The 22,022-nt window shown below is 60.8% G+C and overlaps 1 protein-coding gene across 7 annotated transcripts in view; it reads left to right on the plus strand.

Annotated features, from left to right (window-relative positions):
* The first annotated feature begins 391 nt into the window (after positions 1 to 391).
* ATP2B2 (ATPase plasma membrane Ca2+ transporting 2) overlaps positions 392 to 22,022 on the plus strand; it is a 94,374-nt gene continuing 72,743 nt past the window's right edge. For 5 of the 7 annotated variants that reach the window (XM_070050011.1, XM_051831898.2, XM_051831900.2 and 2 more), the window contains exon 1: positions 530 to 880. In XM_070050011.1, coding sequence (XP_069906112.1) covers positions 682 to 880 — 199 coding nt within the window. In that variant the 5' untranslated portion in view covers positions 530 to 681. Of the gene's footprint in view, positions 881 to 22,022 lie in introns of all 7 variants that reach the window. The other 2 variants (XM_051831903.2, XM_051831904.2) reach the window with 1 other exon arrangement.

The following is a 22,022-nucleotide window of genomic DNA, read 5'->3' on the forward strand; positions in this document are numbered from 1 at the left end:
GTAAGCGGGTATGGTTTGCACAGAGGGGTCAGAGGGAAGGGGTGGGGATATTAAGTTGTGTGACTGCTGTGGGGGTACGCATGGGTGTGTGGTGGGGCAGGGCACCTGTGAGGGTGCAGGCAGATGGGGGCTGCAAAGTGGCTGTGGCCATGTAAGGGCAGGTGTGCTCTGTGGCTGGACCCTGGGGAAGGTACCTTGTGGGTACCCAGGTGGGCACCAGTACCATCTGGATTTGCAGCGCGTGCCGACGTGATGGGTGGTTGCCAGTGTTGGGGCGTGCGTGTCACCCTGGGCCTTCCTGGGCACCTGTCCCATGAGGCCTCTGGCGCCTGACCCTTGTCACCCACTCTGTTTTGTCCCCACAGGAGCCGCCACCCCTGACCATGTAGATGCCAGCTCTGGGGAGCAGCATGGGCCCCACTGAATGGAGACTCCTGGGTCTGCAGCCCTGAACCCCTCCGGCCCCCGGACCTCACCCCACGCCCAGGAACAGCCCCCGGAGCTCCCGCCACTGTCTCCAGCCCGCCTCGGCCACCCCCGCCCCCCAGGCCCCGGAGCCACCCGCCCGGAGCCTCTGCCGGCCAGCGAGGTTGTGTGGAGGACAGTCACGCACCGCCATCGCCCACACCTTCTTGTCCTGTGCTGACCCTCGGGCCCGCCCGAGAAGGGACTTTGGCAAACATGGGTGACATGACCAACAGCGACTTTTACTCCAAAAACCAAAGAAACGAGTCGAGCCATGGGGGCGAGTTCGGGTGCACGATGGAGGAACTCCGCTCCCTCATGGAGCTGCGCGGCGCCGAAGCCGTGGTCAAGATCAAAGAGACGTACGGGGACACGGAAGCCGTCTGCCGCCGCCTCAAAACCTCCCCTGTTGAAGGTAGGTGCCGGAGGCTTCAGGCTGGAGTCATGGCATGGAACCACGCGAGGTCTCAGACACAGGCTGCCCTTGAAAAGCCAGAACGGGCATCCTGGTGGACACTAGCTGAGGGTCAGCGCTGCCGGATAAGCGGGGGGAGGGAGCCTTGTCACAGGTGTGGTCAGACCCAAGCTGCCTGCTGGGAGAATCCCTGGGAGGGGGCCTTGGGAAACCTGTGTCCTGGAGCCAAGGTCCCAGGTCAGCCCCAGGGGTTCGGCTCCCACCCCAGGGCTCCGGTCTCCGAGGCGGGGCTGGGAGGGTGGCTGTGTGTGACCAGAACAGAGCCACACCTGCTCACCTGCCTGGAGCCCAGGAGGGGATCCTGCTGCCCCCACCCCAGGCCACAGTTTTTGGATTTGGGGGTCTGTACACCCCTCCATCCTTTCCTCAGGCCCAGGAATCCCCTGCCCAGCTGTCTGTGGAGCCCCACAAGGCTGATGGCGGATGTGCGGCCAGCCTGGGGCTGAGGATGGCCAGGCTCAGGGGGCAGCTGGGACCCAAGAAGCAGTGGGAAGACGGCCTTGGGGAGCAGGGCGACGGGCGCCCCAGTGTGCGTACCCAGGGGGGTGCGAGTTTCCTGAGCTGGGATTTCCGGAGAGAGGCTCTCGGCTCCCCGGCGCTGGAGGGGACCAAAGCGAGAGGCAGAGTCAGGCCCGGGGCGTAGAGCCTGGGCCCTCAGCCCCACGCTCACCTGCCAGCAGGTGCCTTCCCAGCCATGTGGGAGGAGCTCCCTGCAGGACACGCAAGGCAGGCGTGGGGCTCTGCCTGATGCTCCCCAGTCCCGCGACTTGTGCAGGGGCTGAACAGAGCCTCCGTCTCTCCGTCTAGAAAACGAGGCCAACACCTACCTCCCTGTGCTCATTGCAGGCCTGGGTTTGCTGCAGGCACTCAACACATGCCTATTCTAAGGCAAGGGAGCCGGCGCCACACGCGGGGCGTGGGCAGCGGCCTCATGGTTGCTCCTTGTTGACAGAGGAGAAACCTGTCTCCTGCAGCCACGCCACGGCCCTGGGCACTGCTGGACACAGGCTGCTGCACCCGCACCTCCCTGCTGCCTGCTCTCGGGTTGGGAGCAAAGTCTGGGCCTGCTTTTCCTGCCCCCGGGGCTGCTCTTGCTGACGCTTTGCACACAGGCTGAGCCACGCCCACGTATAGAAGCCCCCTTTTCCTTCTTGGTGCTGCTGGGTTTCGACTCGGCGGGGAGGCTGGGAAGAGAGGAAACCGTGACTGCAGCTGCGGAATTGAAAGTGGCTGCGTGTGGCCCTAGGGTGGGAGGATGCTCAGCCTGGAGCGGGCCCCAGGCCCTGGCAGCACGGCCCACGCCCACCTGGCCATCGGGTTGGCGCCCCTGGCCTGCGAGGAGGACCTGCTGCAGCTCCTGTTGCACTGGGCCCCAGGAGGCCGGGGTCAGGCAGATGCCCCAGACCTGGGCCTCCTGGGATCCAACCCCAGCTCTGCTGCTTAGCAGCTGTGGGGCTCTGGGCACGCTCCCCAAGCTCTCTGGGCCTGTGTCTCCTATGTGAAATGGGGATCGTCCCGGGGCTGTGGCGGGGGGGAGGGGTCTGCTGGGACAGTGCTGGCACAGGTAGCTCTCTGAGCTGGAGATGGAGCCCTGCATTTCCCCATCAGGAAAATGGGTTGCACCTGGAGAGTGAGGCCGAGGCCCTGGACCAGCACCCAGTGCTCCACAGGCAGGGGCTCTGGTGGTGGCGGTGACCAGAGTCGTCACCCTGAGAAGAGCAGCCACGCGGTCCAGCAAGGGCTGGCCATGAGTTCCCTGCACAGCTGTGGGCCGGGCTGTGCCGTGCCCTCACTGCAGGCATTCCTGGAGCAGGCACAGCCCACCTGACAGAGGGGGGGCCCGAGCACTCGGGATCACCACCAGTGTCCACATCGGAGCAGGCTCTGAACGCAGCCGCCCGTGCCCTGAGCCCCAAGCCAAGCATGTCCGCCTGGGAACTGACCCTTGCACTGTCACTCCATTCTGCCTCCTGTGCAGTGGTGTCCCTGCCTTGTCTGGCCCGCCTTTGCCCCAGGTGCTAACCATGTGGTCCAGGCTGTGCTGGCCATTCCTGCTGCCCCCTGCCCCTAATGCGCTGCGAGCTGGCGTCCGAGTCACGCTCCAATGCCCCACGTCGTCAGTTAGCCTTCCTCTGCAAGTGATGGATGGTGTCTGAAGCCATAAAAAAATCAGCTGCCCCCAGGCACTGCCTGCTGCCGACTCACGGCGTGGGCTCGACTCCCACGGCTCCGCAGCATTGGGCATTCTGCCTGTTGGCCCAGCTGTGTGACCCCTGGCCCCGTCCCTCTCCTCCACCACTGGTCCTGCTGCGCTCTGGTCAGTGCCCTTCCCGCCTCACCTGCTGTTCCCTTCCAGCCTAGCGGAGCAGAGTCCCAGAGACGCCACTGCGAATCCTGGGTGGTTTTCTGGGGGAGTGAGCACAGAGCCCCTCTGAGCCCCAGTGGCCTGTGTGTGCCTGCAGCCCCGCCTCCACACGGGTGTGTGCAGATTACATTAGCCAGGCCCCAGGGGGAGCCAACCCGGAGATTCACGGAGGACGCTCCCTGCCGTCTCTGCCGTCACCCACCCAGCATGCGTGGGCCCCACTCCCACACAGGAATCAGGCACTGAGATTAGACGGCACCCAGGGAAGCGCTAACAGGCGAGGAGGCAGAAAGGCAGGAGGTAGTGGTCTTGGGGTGCCACAGAGGTGCGGCAGCAGGAGCTGTGTCCCCAGCACCCTGGGAATTGCCTATGAGGGAGAAAGAAAGGGGAGGGGCTTAGGGTGGGGGCAGAGGCCACAGGTCTGGCGACAGGCACAGAACACCCTGGTCACCCATGGTGACGCTGGCTCTGGTTGCCCAAACCCCTGGCCCTCGCCATTGCCGGCACTGTCACGGGGCACACAGACATGTCTCTGCGGGGGCTGGGGTGAGAAGGCAAGGAAGGTGGGCGGGCTGAGTGGCAGCTGGCTTTGTGTGACTCTCACAGCCCACATGAGGAGATAGGGGCTGGGGGCGGTGTAACCCTGGGAGCTGGCTGCTTGGTGTCGCAGACGGATCCCACGGGCACGACGTAGGGCAGCGAGTGGGTGGCTGGGCCCCTGGGGCTGACAGGGAAACCAGAGCTGCCCCCAGCTCCACACTGTCCCTGTACGGAGAGGCTAGGAGCTTCCACGTGGGAAGTCGGCCACCTGGCCAGAGACTGCGATGGGGTCTCCCTGGAAAGTGGCCCAGGGTTCGCGTCAGGGCCCTCAGCGGGGTGTGTAAGAGGCCGAGGAGACCTTGCACCTGTCTGAGGAGCAGGGGAGGCATGAAGTGTGGGAGGCGCCCCAGCCTCACCTCTGCAGCTTCTTGGCCTCCAGCGAGGTGCTCCGTTCTCACGGGCTCCACGTCCTTGGCTGCAGAAGGGGCTCGTGCGGCTTCCTCTCAGCCGTGTAGAGCCGGGGAGGTGCAGGCGCTCTGAACGTCCTCTGCGAAAGCCTTGTCCTCCAACATTTGCCAAGCAGCCCTCTCCCTCGGGGTTCTCCCTGGGAGAAACTGAGCCCAACCTGAAGGTGCAGGGAGAGGCATGGCCGGGGGCAAGGCTGGGTCCAGGGGCTCACCACGTCACGAGGACTTTGTCCCCCCTCGCCCCCCCTTCCATCTCCACTGACCTCTGTGCTGACTTCCAGCCCAAGCAGGCAGGCACTGACCCGATGGGGGTCCCGGCAGCCTCAGGCTGACCACGTCCCTTCCTGGTCACATCTGGTCACCCCAGCAGGCAGCTGTGTGCTCACAGGTCCCCTCTTAAGCTCCAGAGCAAACTCTCATTGGGCCACCAGGGTCACGTGGCCACCCCTTAGCCAGTCCTTGTGACCCCACAGAGACGGGGAGGAGAGAGTGGAGGATGCAGGTACGAGCCACAGGAACTGCTTCACAGGGCAGCCATGAGGGTGAAGCGGAGCGTGCAGAGCCCCAGCCCCGGTGTTCAGTGGGTGTTGGGTCAGCGCTCCCTGCCTGGTCACTGCTGGCAGCTCCCCGTGTGCCTCTGAGGGCCCGCCAGGTCCTCGTGGGAGGCAGCGAGCGCGGGCAGAGCGATGGGAGGAGCCTCCCGCAGAGCAGCGTGGACGCGTGCCCCAGGCTGCTGACACCTGTCTCCGGCAGCAAACCCACACAGCCACCGCCTGTGCCGTCGGCCTCCCGGCTGGGCGGGGTCTCAGAGGCCAGGGTACAGGCAGAGCCGGCCGTGTTAGAGAAGGCCTGCAGCCGACCGAAGATTCCCAGCGATGCCAGCAGGGCCAGCGAGACTCCCCCGCGCCACCAGCAGCACCGCTGGGCCTGAACGGTGCTTTGTGCAGTGGGCACCAGAGAGGAAGTGCAGCAGGTGGGCAGTGGGGGGCATGTGGGGGTGGACCTCGCTCCCGCCGTCAGCCCGTTCCGCGCCCTCCCACATGCCTGTCACTCATGCACAGCGTGCGTGAGCATCAGGCCCGCCCCAACCACGCCTGTCTCCCAGGTCCTCATAGCAGCCTGGTGTGTGGAAGCAAAGGCGGTGGGGGAGGCGCCTGGTGCTTGGGCGGGGGCTTTCCCTGTGCACACTGCGCAGGTTGCAGAGTAAGCCCCTGCTGTGCTCAGAAGAGAGGGGCGAGGAGGACGTGGGCTCCGAGCCCAGCTCAGCGTCGCGGCCCTGACCTGTTTCCCCGCGTGCAGGTGGTGTGGGGGGCCCTCAGAGCTGATGACGTAGGTGGTCAGTGTGTGTCCATCGCTGCCCTGCTGCTTCCGTGCCGCGCTGGCCGAGCAGGCACACGTTCCTTTGCCGAACACGTATGTTGTGTACCTACTATGTGCAAGCTCGGGCGCATGTGCGAGCAGGGACTGTTGGTGCTGTGGCCACACGCAGGGCAGGGGAGCTGGACACAGACGCAGCCTCCAGGATGTCCCCACTTCATCCTAGGGGCAGGAGTGGAAGGCAGGCCGCAGCTGCAGGGGCACAGGCAGGCACGAAGCCAAGGGGGAGATGGCCCCTGGGGCCAGCAGGCGGAGGAGGCAGGAGCCCCTGCTGACCCTCTAGGGTTCCCTGAACATTCCTGGGAAAGGGGTGCCGAGGTGGGCACCCTGGAAGCTGCCCCAGCCCAGCTGTGGTGCCAGTGATGACCATGGTACTAGTCAGTGATGGCCATGGTACTAGTGACGGCTGTGATACTAGTTGGTGATGGCCATGATACTAGTGATGGTTGTGGTACTAGTCAGTGATGGCCATGGTACTAGTGGTGGCTGTGATACTAGTGATAGCTATGGTACTAGTTAGTGGTGGCCATGATATTAGTTAGTAATGGCCATGGTACTAGTGATGGCTGTAGTACTAGTTAGTGGTAGCTGTGATACTGGTTAGTGATGGTCATGATACTAGTGGTCACTGTGGTACTAGTTAGTGATGGCTATGGTACTAGTGATGGCTGTGATACTAGTTGGTGATGGCCATGATACTAGTGTTGGTTGTGGTACTAGTCAGTGATGGCCATGGTACTAGTGGTGGCTGTGATACTAGTGATAGCTATAGTACTAGTTAGTGGTGGCCATGATACTAGTTAGTAATGGCCATGGTACTAGTGATGGCTGTAGTACTAGTTAGTGCTGTGATACTGGTTAGTGATGGTCATGATACTAGTGGTCACTGTGGCACTAGTTAGTGATGGCCATGGTACTAGTTGGTGATGGCTATGGTACTAGTGGTAGCTGTGGTACTAGTTAGTGATAGTTGTAAGTATTGATGGCTGTGGCACTAGATAGTGATAACTGTGGTACTAGTGATGGTCATGTTGGTCGCTAGTTAGGGATGGCCATGGTACTAGTGGTGGCCATAGTACTAGTTAGTGATGACTATGGTACTAGTGGTGGCTGTGGTACTAGTTAGTGGTGGCCGTGATAATAGTGGTGGCTGTGGTACTAGTTAGGGATGGCCATGGTACTAGTTAGGAATGGATGTGGTACTAGCTAGTGAAACTATGGTACTATTGGTGGCTGTTAGAGATGACCATAGTACTAGTGATGGCCGTGGTTCCTGTGATGGCTGTGGTACCTGTGATGGCCGTGGTACCAGTGATGGCCGTGGTCCTAGTGATGGCCGTGGTACCTGTGATGGCCATGGTACTAGTGATGGCCGTGGTACCAGTGATGGCCGTGGTTCCTGTGATGGCCATGGTACTAGTGATGGCCATGGTGCTAGTGATGGCCGTGGTCCTAGTGATGGCCGTGGTCCTAGTGATGGCCGTGGTCCTAGTGATGGCCGTGGTACCTGTGATGGCCGTGGTACTAGTGATGGCCGTGGTACCAGTGAAGGCCGTGGTACCTGTGATGGCCGTGGTACCGGTGATGGCCATGGTCCTAGTGATGGCCGTGGTACCAGTGATGGCCGTGGTACCTGGGATGGCCATGGTCCTAGTGATGGCCGTGGTACCAGTGATGGCCGTGGTACCAGTGATGGCCATGGTACTAGTGATGGCCATGGTACCAGTGATGGCCGTGGTACCTGTGATGGCCGTGGTACCTGTGATGGCCGTGGTACTAGTGATGGATGTGTCTGCTGTTGATGGAACAGCGACAGCAGTGGGGAATGTGGGGCGGGTGGAGGGCCGGGCGACCCCTTCCTGGCCGGGGGACCACCTGGGAGAGGCACGCTCCCACGGGGCCTCCGTGGACCAGGATACAATTGTGCAGGTACGGGGAGGATGGTGAGCTGTGGACGGGGAACACTGAGAGCAGCAGGGTGAGCCCGGGGGAGAGGGAGCGTGGTGCCTGGGGCTGGCAGGCTGCGGGGGCCACCAGCCGTGAGTGTGCACTGGGCTGCGCTCCCTAAGGGTCAGCCCCCTCCCCGCGGGGCTGGGTGGGACCAAGAACTCATGGAATTCAAGGACACTGGGGGTTTGGGGCACTAGGTGCCAGGACAGGGCGGGGCTCTGGGGTCCCACCCACCTTGGCCAGAGCCAATCCCCTTTGACCTGTTTTGTGTGGTGAAGCGTCCTGTGGGAATTCTCTTCTTTTTTTTTTAATAAAGAGCTTTCATTAAGGAAAGAAAAGAAAGAAACGGAAAGGCCCTGAGGCTGGAGAAAGTGCGGGCTGGCGCCTGGGTCGGGTCGCGCTCACACAAGCCCTTGGCGCCTTTGCTGTGGCCTCTGTGCAGTGGCGCAGGGGTGCTGCAGCTCCCGGGGCTCCCCGGCTGTAGACAGTCAGGAGCGCACAATACACCGGCCTCAGCTGGCGGCTGCCCGACCCCCACCACCCTCTGACCCCCGTGCTGGGCACCGGGCCTGTGGCTGAGCAGGACACAGGCCCTCCATCCGCCCCTGTGCTCAGGCTGGGCTGGGAAGAGGGTTGCCGGCCTGACTTGGGCCCTCCTGGACGGAGACCCTCCCCAGGCTGCCACCCCTCCGCCCCAGTCCTGCCTCAGTCTCCCCCTCTGCAAAATGGGCTCTGGCAGTCCCTGGGGGCCCCCAGTGAAACTGTGAGACTTGCGGCCTCAGCACCCCAGCAGTGCCAATGCCAGGCCTGCCCAGGGGCTGCTCACTCCGCCAGACGCCGCTCTCTCTTCCCTTCGAAGTCAGGGACCTCGAAGGCTTGAGTGGAGGCTGAGGCCCAGAGCCCAGAGAGGGCTGTGCCCTGGACCGTTGGCCTCAGGCGCAGCCCCGCAGCCCCTCCTAACAGGCAGCCCAGGGCACCATCTACACTGGCTCCCCACAGCAAAGCCCACCAGGCAGCTCAGGGCCCCGTCTACACTGGCTCCCCAAAACCAGGCCCAGCAGCCCCTCCTAACAGGCAGCTCAGGATGCCGTCTACACTGGCTCCCCACAGCAAGGCCCAGCAGGCAGCTCAGGGCACCGTCTACACTGGCTCCCCTACAGCCAGGCCCAGCAGCCGCTCCTAACAGGCAGCTCAGAGCACCGTCTACACTGGCTCCCCATAGCCAGGCCTAACAGTCCCTCCTAACAGGCAGCTCAGGGCACCGTCTACACTGGCTCCCCACAGCCAGGCCCACCAGGCAGCTCAGGGCACCGTCTACACTGGCTCCTCTGTGGCCTGGCCCAGCAGCTGGCCGGTACATGGGTGTCCCCTGGCAGCCGTCTCAGGCCCTGGCCAGTCTGCCTCCCCCTGCACCTGGGTTTCCTCTCTTGTCAGCTGGGCCTAGCTAACAAGTGCAGCTCAGCCCCACAGCCAGGACGTCTGTGACGTTAGCTGCCTGTCACCCGAGGGGCCCAGCAGGATGGTGAGTTCCTCAGACAGGCCCTGCACCCATGATTGTCCTGCTCCCCTGGTTGGGTGCGGGCCCCTGCTGTGTGTCAGGCCCAGAGTTATTATATAGTCAGTGGTAATGAGCAGCTGGGCCCGTGGCTCCCCAGGCCCCGCCTGCCAGCTCCTCCACCCCAAGGGAGGCCTCCTGGAATTATCTGTGATCCCAGGGGCCATTTCTGGCTGGGAAGGCTCTGCTCTTCCCAGGACATAGCTGTACACAAAGTGTTATGGGGTTGAGAGGCAGGAGGGTCAGGAGGGCTGCACGGAGGAGGTGGTATTTGAACAGAAAAGTTGAAGGAGGGGCATTAATTTGGCACAACAGTGAAGACACTGCTTGGGGCACCTGGGTCTGGGTCCTCGCTTCTTCACGTCCAGTTCCAGCTTCCTGCTGAGGGGGAAGGCAGCAAGCGATGGCTCAGGTACTGGGGTCTCCGCTACCTGCATGGGAGGCCCAGGTGGAGCTGCAGGCTCCTGGCTTCCGCCTGGCCCAGTCCTGGCTATCGCGGGCAGTTAGGAAGTGGACCAGCAGGTGGAAAGTGTCTCTCTGTCTCTCTCTGCCTTTCACATGAAGAGAATTGTTTGGTGTCGAAGGATAGGGAAGTTTGGAGCGGACACGGACGCTACGGCAGAAGGAACAGAATGCGTGGCGGCCCAGAGGCGGGGAGGGGGGGCGTGGGACCAGAGCACTCTGTCGGGCTGGATCTGGGGGCCGGGAGTAACTAGGAATGGGAGTAACTGCTAAGATCAACTGAGCGTTCTGATGGTCCAGACAGTGTGCTAAGGCTCTGGGCTTCCCGCACATCAGTACCTCATTTGCTTCTCCCGACCCCGCTGTGAGTACCCTGTGCTCACGGTATCCCCTGTCTGTTCGAGGCAGGAAACTGGGGCAGGAGGGAGTCCCTCGCCCAGGGTCACCCAGCTGCTGAACATAGGAGCTGACGTTCAAGTCCAGGCAAGTGGCCCTGGAGCCCACACTAGGGCCTCTGTGAAGTCGTGGGTGTTTAACCTTGGGCTTAGATCCAGATGCAGGCGGGAACCCCTGGAGGTTCTCAAGCAGACGAGGGGCACCATGGCCAGGACTGCTAGTCCTGAGCCGGTCTGGAAAGGGCAGCCCCGGGGACCAAGCCAGCAGGGCAGGGGTGAGGCTTCTGCAGGACCGGTGACAGGACTTGGCCTGCAACCGGCAATCGAGTGAGGCAGGAGTCGCTGCAGGCCGCTTGCAGGACAGCAGGTGGCAGCTGGCGGCGGAGGTGGACAGACCAGGGGGAGCAAGGTTGGAGGTGAGAGGAGAGGTTTACACTGGGCTCCGTGTGTCTGGTGCCCTGGGAGGATAGGCCGGGGGTGGGATAGCTGGTGACAGAGATGTCTGTGGAAGTCCTGTCCTTGCATGGGGGCAGTCGCAGGGGCAGAGGCCTGCGTGTCCGGGAGCGGGACGGGGGACTGCACGTCCACGCAGGAAAGTAAAGCCGCAGGGCCTTGAGAAGGAGGGGGGTTTACTTCAGCCCAGGGTTGCGGAGGTTCACAGTCCAAGGCGGGGCAGGCCTGTGGGTTTGCATCTGCTGAGTCAGGAAGATGACAGAGGTGAAGCCTGCGTAGAAGAGCAGTCACGTGATGAGCCAGGGAGCAGCGAGAAGCAGGGCGTGCATGCGTGGTCTGTGTGTGCATGGTCTGTGTGTGCATGGACTGTGCGTGGTCTGTGTGTGCATGGTCTATGTGTGCATGGACTGTGTGTATGTGGACTGTGTGTGCATGGGCTGTGCATGGTCTGTGTGTGCATGGTCTGTGTGTGCACGGACTGTGTGTGTGTGGACTGTGCGTGGTCTTGTGTGTGTGGTCTTGGTGTGATCTATGTGTGTGGACTGCGTGGTCTGTGTGTGTGTGGTCTTGGTGTGATCTGTGTATGTCTGTGTGCATGGACTGTGTGTGTGTGGACTGTGTGTGGTCTGTGTGTGTGTGATCTGTGCATGGTCTGTGTGTGTGTGGTCTGTGTGTGATCTGTGTATGTGTGTGTGTGTGTTCTGTGCATGGTATGTGTGCATGGTCTCTCCAGTTCCAGCTCCCATGATCCAGCCACTGGACTGTACCCCAGCAACCTAATGGAATGTAACAACCCCAACCGTGACACCACCATTGGGTTGAGTTTCTTCTTTAAGCCATTGGCCATGAGCCTGGGTCACTGACCGTGAGCACCGGTCATTGAGCATTAGCATGCAGCTTTGGGGACTGAGTCTTTAACACATGGGCCTTGGGGAGATGCCCGAACTAGACCCCAAGCCATGGCAGGGCCTTAGGGGGCATTTGCTGCCCAGAGAGCAGGCAGCAGGCAGTGGAGGAGTCGGAGACAGAGGCGGTGTCTGGGGCAGGCGCAGGCTGATCGAGGTGTCTCACCCCGGGTTGGCAGCCAGCTGGACATGGGAGCCGCGAGGAAGTAGGACCATTACGGGGGAGGCTTCATGCAGGAGGGCACGCTGCTGGAGCACCCCTGGGATACAGGGTCTCTCAGCAAAGCCACTCCCTGGAGCCCCCCCCTCCACACACTAGCCGGGTCCTAGCACGTGGGACAAGCACCCAAGGGACTCATGGGCCCTTGGGGACCATCCCATCCAGCAGTTCCAGGCTGCACATGGAGAGATGGCAGCCCAGGATAGCAAGGGTCGACCCCTGGCAGCACCGTGGGTCATGGCAAGGTCATGGCCAGGCACACAGAGGCCTCTCCCTTCCTGGACCCAGTCCACCAGCACCTCCACGGGGCCCCGGGGAAGCCACCCAGCCCGAGCCTCCCTGACACAGCCCAGACGGCCAAGGCCGCAGGGCAGGATGTGGCCTGGGCTCCCTGGCCCCAGCCTGTGCCCCACGTGTGCTGTGGGCATCTCCATGAAGTCTGCCCACCACACGTGTCTGTCTCAGTGTCTGAGGCCCCTCTCCACGTGATGACCTTGGCCTTGGTAACCACGTGGCCCGGTGCTCACCCTGTCTCCATACGCAGCACTGCTGAGAGGAATGAGGAGCCAGAACTTCAGGGTTGAGGTCTGGGGGACATGGTGCTCACAGCCACAGTCTCCTCCCCTGGGGAGTGGGGGCATGGTGGGACCACACCACAGGCCCACGTGTCTCGAGGGTTTCCGTGGCTGTGTGGGTGGAAGGGAAGGATGGTGGTGCTGTGCTGAGCATGCGGCATCACCTGCGGGCACTGCCACCATCCCATGGACTGGTCCTCACTCCTGGGCTGTGGTAAGGACTGAGTGAGCTGGCATAGCCCTGGCTCCTTTAGCAGAGCACAGCACTAGCCCACAGGAAGTGGCTACTGTTACCCGCCGGAAGTGGTTAGTTATCCTCCAGGCGGACTTACCCACTGGAAGTGGCTACTGTTACCCACCAGGAGTGGCTACTGTTACCCACCAGGAGTGGTTACTGTTACCCACCGGGAATGGCTACTGTTACCCACCGGGAGTGGCTACTGTTACCCTTGTCCCTAGCATCTTCCTCCAGTCTGAGGCCCAGAGAGGCCAGGGTATCACCCGGCCAGCACAGCTGTCCGGCACCAAATCAGATTCTAATTGCACCCCTGTGTGATATTGGGATGTAGGGAGAGGGTATTCATTAATGCCCAACATGGGGAGACAGTCCCCGTTCTGGAGAGCAGTGGCTACAGAGACGTGAAGCCGCAGGGGTGGGGCCCGTGAATTAGGTGCACTGTGTGATGTAACGTGAGCCAGGTGGGGTTCAGCAGTGCACATCACCTCCATGAAAGCAGACGCAGCGGGAGAGAGCCACCCGGAAGCATCTAGAATGTGCCGGTGTTGGGGTCGCAGGCTGCGACTGGGCTGACGGTTTTCCCCTTGGCTTCTCTCTGCCTTGGCGGCAGTGTCACTCCCAGTGGACAGCCGAGGCTGCAGGAGAAGCTGAGGAGACAGCTGGTGCGAAGGCCGGAAAACTCGGCTCGGTTTTCCAGGAGGAAAGTGGGACACGCCGGAGTCCATGGCAGGAGGGAGAGCAGGTGCTTTGGGAAGAATCCACTGCAGCTGTGTGTGGTCCTGGCTTGTCAGCGCTGCAAGCCCTGCTGTGCTGGTGAGGGTTCGACTCCCGGCTCCCCGCACTCGGAGGGGCCCACGCTGCGGGCTTCCAAGGTGTAAAAACCAACGGGACCTCCCTAAGCAGTGAGCTGGGAGGGGTGCTCAGGTGCCCAGGGCACCTCCCCACACAGAGGCCCGCTGTCCTCCTGGGGAGGGACAGCGGGAAACGTGGTAGGATCGCTGGGAAGGGACGCGTTTGGGGCATCGGTCTCCTTCTAACATACAGTTTACGTGGTTGCATTCGCACGGTGTTGCTAATTAATAGCAGCTCACGAGACACCTGCTACTTTGGGAGTCGGCTCCCACAAGTCCCTGAGTCCAAGCCTCAGGGGACAGCATGTGACAGGCAGCCACGCAGGTGGGGAGAGCTGGACTGGCGGACGACGGGGAGACTGCGATCCCCCAGAAGGAAGGCCCACGAGCAGCCGGAAGCCCACGTCGGCTTCTGCTTCTTTTCTTGATCATTTCTTTAAGTCGCGCTTCTTTCTTCAATGAGACCTTTTGCACTTCTTTGTAAAGGCACAGCTGCCTAAGGTCCCAGAATCTTTCAGAAGGATCCAGGGCTTAATCCTGAGCACAGAAAAGCGGAGGACCCCGCTAGGAGCAGCCCAGGTGCTCAAAGCAGCCCCTCAGCCCCCTCCAGGGAGCCAGGCCTCCTGCCCACCACCTGTGGTCCCCGTGTGGAGGACAGCTCGGGGCAGGGTCTCCTCAAGTGCTCGGGAGGGCAGAAGGGGGTGAGTGGGACCCTCGGGGCCAGCATCGCCCAGACAGCGGGGATGTGACCTTGAGGCCCAGGCCTCATCACAAAATGTAGGCAGAGAGTCCATGGTTTGGACCCCCCAGGGAGAGGTGGGGTCTCTGATGGCCAGGGTGAAGGGCTGGGCCCCACTGGAGAGTTTCAGGGCCCCCTGCCGCCCCCGCTGCCCACAGCAAGTGAGGCATTCGGGCGCAGAGGGGTTTAGGGGTTTGCCTCAGTCATAAGGCCAGGGGCCTGCGGGAGGCCAGACCTACGGGTCGCATGGCCAGGGCTCCCAGGAGCCCGAGAGTTCTCGGGTGCTGCGAAACGCTGGCACTCAGGACACAGATGAGCGAGGAGCTGCGGCAGGGCCCGGCACGCCAGGGTGTGCCACGTGGGCAGCTGAGAACGTGGTCCCGGTTTCTGTGCCTCGCTCCTTCACCCCCTCTTACCCACAGCCTTCTGAGGGGTGCACACCTGGACCTCATGGGCTGGGAGAAGACCAGCGCAGAGTCTCAGGCCCAAGCTTGGAGGGCGGTGGCCTCGGGGCCACCTGATAGTGCCTGGACCTGGACCAAGAGCTGGGGGCGCTGTGGTCTTGGGTGCATCATCTTCCCTGAGTCTCGGTTTCTCTGGACAGTGGGTCCAGAGGTGCCTACCCCCGGGGGTTGTTGGGGGATGAACTGGGAAAACTGCAGGAATAGGCCCCTCCCCCCTCACGCCTTCCTTCCAAGCTGTCCTCTGCACAGCACCCGTGATCCCCGCTGCGCTCAGAGTGAAATCTGAACTCCACCGTGTGGCCTGCAGGCCTGGCCTGATCCAGCTGCCCCACCGGTGCAGGGGGGACCTTGTCAGGCCTGCGGGAGAAAAGCATCCCCCCTGCAGAAACTCGGGGCTTTCGGGAAAACGCCAGAGCTTGCCTGCTCCACTGGTGCCACTGGGGACGCCGGAATGAAGGAGAGGTTACGAGAGGAAATAAGCAGCAATGACTGGGGAGCCCCTGCTTCTCACCACCCTCTGAGCCCCGCCGGACCAGGCTCTCCCTGCCACCTCCCTGTGCACACCCTGGCTGGGCCTCCCACTTGCTCCATCCTGTCCCCTTGACCCCACTGAGAGCTGAGTCCTGGGGCACAGCCAGGGCCCGCAGGGGCTGTGACCTGAGCAGGCAGGGTCCCCGGTGCCCCTAGCTGGCCCTGAGCGCACCTGAGCTCAGATGAGGTTCACTTCCCCACAAAGCCGCCAGCATCCTCTTGAAGTCCTGGGAGATCCAATTACCCAGAGCTGGTGAACACCACCAACACAGAGGCAGCAAATCGGCCTCTCTCATGTCCGGGCTCCCGGGCCGCCGCCTGTCTGATCTGGAACTGCCTGCCTGCTCATCTGCCCCCGCCCCCTGGCGTTGCTAAATTATCCTAAGGATAACCCTCTCGGGAGCCAGTGGGCACAGTAATGAAGACAGAGGGGCCGCCGTGTGGGAGGCGGTAGATAACTCACCTGAGTCTGGCCAGGTCCAGCCCTGGTTTAATCCAAAGCCCTTGACCGTGACCTCTCACTGGAGTGCTGGCACTGTCTTGGTGGTGGGAGGAGACTGGGGCAAGGTCCAAGGCCATAGGCCAGCTGGTTGCAGGGCGGGGTCCCTGCCCCAGCCCCAGCCAGGCCCTGGCCCCTGCGCTCCCAGAGCTGAGCTACTTCTCACTCTCCCTGTTGTGTTTATTTCAATTTCAGAACCTCTTAGGCCAGGCCAGCTCTGTCCTCAGGTCTTGTCCCTAAAAAGCACCAGGATACTAAGTCTCCACTGCCACGCTTTTCAATAATGGATATTTTTATCTTTTGCTATAAATACATGGAAAAGTGGGGCAGGCATTTGGAGCAGCCGTGGAGATGCTGCTGCCTGGGATGCCTACATCCCATCTGCAGGTGCCAGGGAACCGGTCCCACCTCTGCTCCCCGTTCCAGCTGTCTGCTCGCTCACACGCACCCTGCAAGGCAACAGTGATGGCTACCACCCGTGTGGGGACCTGGATGGGGTTCCAGGCTCCTGGCTTTGACCTGGCCCAGCCCCAGCTGTTGCAAGCATTTGGGGAGTGAATCAGCAGATAAATAGAAGATCTCTCTCTCTTGTACCCCTCCACCCTGTCTTTCAAACACATACATGTTTTAAGATATTTATGTATTTATTTGAAAGTCAGAGTTACAGAGAGAGAGAGACAGAAGGAGATCTTCCATCCCCAAATGGGTGCAGAGGCCAAAGCTGGGCCAATCTGAAGCAAGAAGCCAGGAACCAGGAGCTTCTTCCAGGTCTCCCACATGGGTGCAGGGGCCCAAGCACCTGGGCCATCCTCTGCTGCTTTCCCAGGTGCATTAGCAGGGAGCTGGATCAGAAGTAGAGCAGCCGAGACTCAAACTGGTGCCCACATAAGATGCTGGCATTGCATGTGGTAGCTTTATCCCCTACATCACAATGTCAGCCCCATAAGGTATTTTTAAGATTTTATCTATTTATTTGAGAGGCAGAGTTAGAGAGGGAGAGACAGAAAGAGAGGTCTTCTACCCATTGGTTTACCCCCTAAATGGCCACAACAACTGGAGCTAGGCTGACCCGAAGCCAGGAGCCCAGGAGCCAGGAACTTCTCCCAGGTCTCCCACGTGGGAACCCAAACACTTGGACCATCTTATGCTTTCCTAGGCCATAAGCAGAGAGCTGGATCCGAAAAAGAGTGGCCGGGATGTGAACCAGTGCCAATATGGGATGCGAGGATGCCAGTGCCACAGATGGAGACTTACCCTACTACGCCACACTGTTGGCCCTGAGCCCCATAGATTTTTTTATTTAAATTTTTGTTTCTATAAATGGAACAAATTTCATGTATCTCATACATACAGTCAAGTACACAGTGGCACTTCCCACCCCATCCTCCCTCCCGCCTGCCCTTCCTCCTGCTACCTTTCTTATTTTTCTTTTAATTTTTGCAATAATGTTTTTTTTTCTTTGAGAACAAGTTTTATCGTGAATCAAAGAAGCACCTAAAGAAACAGGCAATGGAGTTGGGCACTTAGGCTTATCTAAAACTTATGAGACATAAGGTTATACTCCACTTAATACACTGAAACAAAGTAAATCTTTTTAAAAGAAGATTTATTTATTTATTTGAAAGGCAGTTACAGAGAAGTAGAGAGAGAGGGACAAAGAGAGGTCTTCCATCTGCTGGTTCATGCGCCAGATGACTGCAACAGCCAGAGCTGCGCTGACCTGAAGCCAGGAGCCTCTTCCAAGCCTCATGTGGGTGCAGAGGCCCAAGCACTTGGGCCATCTTCTACTGCTGTCCCAGGCCATAGCAGAGAGTTGGATTGGAAGTGGAGCAGCTGGGACCTGAACCAGCATCCTTATGGGATGCTGGCACTGCAGGTGGCGGCTTTACCCGCTACGCTACAGCACCAGCCCCACAAAGTAAATCTTGGAAAACAAGTTTTACTATTAACTCTGATAATATCACTCTCTAAGGACAGAGGTCCTTCAAGGGAAGTTAGTGCAGTGACTCCTGTTGTTAATTTAACAATTAACACTCTTATGTATGACATCAGATTTTTAAAAAGATATTGCCTAGGATAGATGCTAGACCAAGCAGTGGGAGGGGGGCTGCGGTGGGGGGGGGGGGGTGAGGTAGCTCCTCCGTGGCATTGGGCCACCCCCTATTTATTTGGAAAAACAAAGTCTAGAATGAAACAAGGAGAGCTGGACTCCAGAGCAGCTGCTAATTGCCAGGCACTGGGAAACTCACTTTTTTCTTCATTCATCAGTAAGATGTTTCCTGAGCACCTGCTATGGGCTGGCTGGGGACAGGCATGGCAGTAAGCCAGAGAGGAGGCAGCCGTGCTCGTGGGCTTGGGTTCCCGTGTGGGACGATGGTTGAGTCTGTATTGCACTGTGGCGTCCAGAGGGAAGGAGCAAGGGGTCGGGGTAGGAAGTAACACAGCGGACCCTGGGCTGGGAGGCCAGGGGGATGGGGGGGCACGCTGGGCAGAGGCTCAGAGGTGGGGCCCAGGGAGGGGTGGGCAGGGCCGGGCAGCAGGAGGCTGTGGGGAATTCTCTGGATTCTCCTCTGGAGTAAGGGGCAGGGGACTGATGACGCGTGGCCTCATTTCATTCTTAGCAAGGCTGAAAGCTCAAGGCGGCAGGTGACAAGGCGTGAGGTATGCAGGGGGTGGGACAAGGCCACTGCTTGAACCCAGACAGGGTCAGGGCCTCTGGCCTCTTCCTGCCACCCAGGGCATGGCAGGGACCCTGGCTCCTGACACAGTGCTGTGTCCTCTGTGTGTCCCTGGTGCTTTGTTCTGTCTGTTCTGTGTCTGCAGCTGGGCCTCCGGCTGGGAAGGGCTCAGTGGGAAGTGACCGGAGGGTTTGTCGGGAACATTTTGTTCCCCCAGAAGATTTGAAGCGTGCAGGGATGTGCGGTCCCAGTTGCTAGGCAACCGGACAAAAGCTGCTGGTCCAGCCACTGCCCCCCTCCAGCTCCCCTAAATCACGGCCCTCCCAGACAGGCAGGGGGACCCCAGGGACTCACATGGAAGGGGACGAAGTGCAAAGCAGACGTGAGCTGGAGATGGCAGCAGTTCCCAGCAGACGCTGAGTGAGTCCCCCAGGAAGAGGGGAGAGGAGGGCCTGTGTCCCAGAATGGGGGGACCAGCCTTCATGGCCATGGCCGTGGCCCACGCTGTTCCCTGCACCTGACACTGTGCACAGGAACAGGTGCGATGTGTTCATGTCACCTCCCCGCAGCCCGGCGAGGTGGGTCCTGTCCCACCCTCATTGCGTGGAGGGAAAGACTGTGGCCCTTGGAGCCAGCCTGTCCAGGCTGTCCTGACAGGGAGGCTCGCTGGCCCAGGAATGCAGGTCTGAGAGCCCGGATTGAGGGTCATGGAGGGGAAACAGAACACATGAGGGAGGTGCGGACGAACTCCTGTGCCAGGGCCCCCACTGTGCTGGACGCGTCGCCTTATACAGAAAGGAGGCAGCGAGTTCTGGTCTCAAGAAAGGGACCCGAGGCAGACACACCAAGCAGGCCACCCTCTGCAGCAGGGTGTGGTGGGTGCTGTGGCAGAAGATGGGGCTGCTGATTCCAAGGAGGGGGCCACAGACCCAGGCACGGGGAAGGAGCCCCGGTGGAGGGCGAGGCAGTGCAGGAGGGAGGCAGGTGGCATCCTCTGGGTGTCTCCCTGGCCCCCGAGCGTGTCCTCGGGAGACCTGGCCTGTCTGACATCTCACATGCACAGATCACAGCAGGCTGTTGGACAAGCACACGGGTGGAGAAGGGGATGAAAGAGCGAGAGAATGAATGGCCGTGTGAGCAGCATACCGTAGAAGCAATGGGAAAGCAGTTGGGGCTGGAGTGGAGAAGGAGAGGTCCTCCGTGCTCAAGTAGGGGAGGTGAGAGCAGCACGTGTTGGCCACTGTGAGGCCCTGGGGCTGGGAGGAGGGAGGTGCCCACAGGAGCCATGGCGGGCAAAGCCCGAAACCAGGTGGGGTCAGCCTGACACAGGGCAGGGGGGAAGGCATGTTTGCTCACAGACTGCCCAAGTCATGGCCATGCACAAAACACCCAGGTGGAGCCGCCTTGGGAGCCCCCTGCATTCCTGGTCCAGGGACAAAGAGAAAAGACAGTGTGAAACACATGCAAGTCCATGCTTCTTTAACCCACATCTGTGGCAGACATCACTAGTCAATCCCAGCACTCAGCCCACATCTCAGTTCACCTGCAGGGAGCCCCTGCTAATCAATCACAGCTGACTTGCAAGATGAAACTTACCTGTTTGTCTTGTCATCTGGCAGCCATAGGACATGCTCTGAAACCCAGATCCAAAGGGGAGGGGGCGGCTGGAGGTGAGCCCTGAGTGGTCAAAGGCCAAGGTGTCAGGCCCCTGAGGTCTAGGAAGGGACCTAGGCGTCCTCCCTCTGTAAGCCTTGAACTGCAGAAGCAGAACGCCTTTGAGATACATCCCCGCCTTGCTGCCATCCCCTCGTTCGAACCCGCCAGGACAGCGCCTGACTTGGGAGCGATAACGTTCTGGGAGTGCAGCTTGCTACCCTTCTTGGTAGCTTTTTGCATCTGAGCTGTTTGACGATTTGCGTTTCTCTTCCCGCATGATCTACGGCCGCCCGTCCGGCACTCACGCGCGGTTTCTCGAGCACCAGCTATGTGCTGGGTTCTGTCCCAGGCAGCAGGGGAGTCTCTTACTAGGCAAACAGGGGCACGAGCCGGCCTCAGAGCTGTCTAGTGCTTCTCTCTCATCCTCCAGGCTGTGAGTTTAGCCCCTGGAGAGAGGGGAAGAGAGAGAGAGGGAGAGCGGGTTCTGAGTCTCCTTCCGCTTGTCAGGGAAGCATGGCAACTGGCCTTGTGGGTCCCCGCCCGCAGCCTGGCAGGGTCGGGGCGTGGCTGCCTCCACCAGGAATTGTGCCTTCTCTCCCGACAGCATCCCCACAAATAGACCAGAGGCCAGCAAGCGCTTGATGGCCACAGGTTCTGGGTTCCTGAACCCTGGGCTTCACCACTTTCCCGTGTGTGGGGCTAGTAGTGCCAAGATGCACCGTCGCCTAGAGCCAGCTCCTGCTCACTGGTGTTCAGGTGAGGGGTGGCACGGGGGGGACCAGGGGGTTTCCAAGCAGAGGTGGCTGTGAGTTCTGGGCACAGGCAGGAGATGGCCTTGGCCGTGGCGGTGCTGCTGCACTTGGATTCACTGACCGCGTGGCTGTCGTGCTGCATCCAGCCCAGGGCTTTCACTGAGCCCTAGGCTATACTGCCCCTACACCCCATCACTTAGGCCCTGCCAGGAACCCCAGAGCATCAGCTGACCCTTCTCTGCTGTGCAGGCAGCGACGGGGTCGGCCTCGGCCGCATTGGTGGGAAGACCCAGGACACTGAAATCCCAGAAGCGGGACAAGTGCCGGGTACTTAATACAGACAAGATTGACAGGTGCTGCCAACACTTAGTAGCTCCCAGGGCCGTGGGCCGGCAAGGCCAGGGCATCTCGGTGGCTAAAGACATGGCCCCTGGTCTGGGCTGTGCCCTTTAGAGCTCCATGGGCCTGGACGTTCGTCCCTCCGTCCAGTGTGGACAGGAGGTCAGGAAAGGTCTTTTTCCACTGGTGATTTTAGGTAGCATGTATCAAACGCCCACTGCCCGCTGAGCACTGGGCCACGTGTGGCATCTCTTGGTCCTCTGGGGTCTGAATCATCTTAACGCCATTAACCTTTCATGAGGGGCCCTGTGAGGCCGCCAGGTCAGCACTGTAGACGCAGCCCAAGGGCTCCAGCCCAGGTACAGACATCCTGCCAGCAGTGCCACTTGGTGGCCGGTCTCCCAGGGGGCATGCATGCAACACCAGGAGCAGGTGGTCACACGGATGGAAAGTGGTGTGGTTGGAGCCACCATTAACGAATGACAGCACACTGTGACCACGCGGGTCAGAGCCCAGAGGTCAGAATGCAGAGGCGTTTGATTGGTGTGCATCCCACCACGGTTCTGAGGTGGCGAGGTACGACACTCAGGGAGGCCGGGAGCTGACCCTCTGCTCGAGGCGTGCTGGTCCCGGGAGGTGCAGTCGCCGCTTCCTGAACAGGTGCATGCATGAGTGAGTGAGTGAGTGAGTGAGGCCACGCCCATGGGACTACTTCCCAGGCCTCCAACCAGCATCCCAGGCAGGTGCAGCCAGAGGCAGAGCTGGAGAATGGAGAGCAGTTGCATGCGTGCCCCCTGGGAGACCGGCCACCAAGTGGCACTGCGGCAGGATGTCTGCACCTGGGCCGGAGCCCTCGGGCTGCTGACCTGGCGGCCTCACAGGGCCCCTCATGAAAGGTTAATGGCGTCATGAATGAGTGATGCGGTTCCAGAAGCGTGCCGGAGGCTCGCGGAGCTCTCGGGCTGGGGGGGGGGGGGGGGGGCCGGGAGAGCTTCCGCAGGCGGCTCAGTCCAGACGCAGCTGCAGCCAGCGGCGAGGGAGGCTCAGCTCCCACAGCAAGACCCAGGGCCT

Source organism: Oryctolagus cuniculus, chromosome 10, assembly GCF_964237555.1.
Source record: "Oryctolagus cuniculus chromosome 10, mOryCun1.1, whole genome shotgun sequence".
Lineage (NCBI taxonomy): Eukaryota > Metazoa > Chordata > Mammalia > Lagomorpha > Leporidae > Oryctolagus > Oryctolagus cuniculus.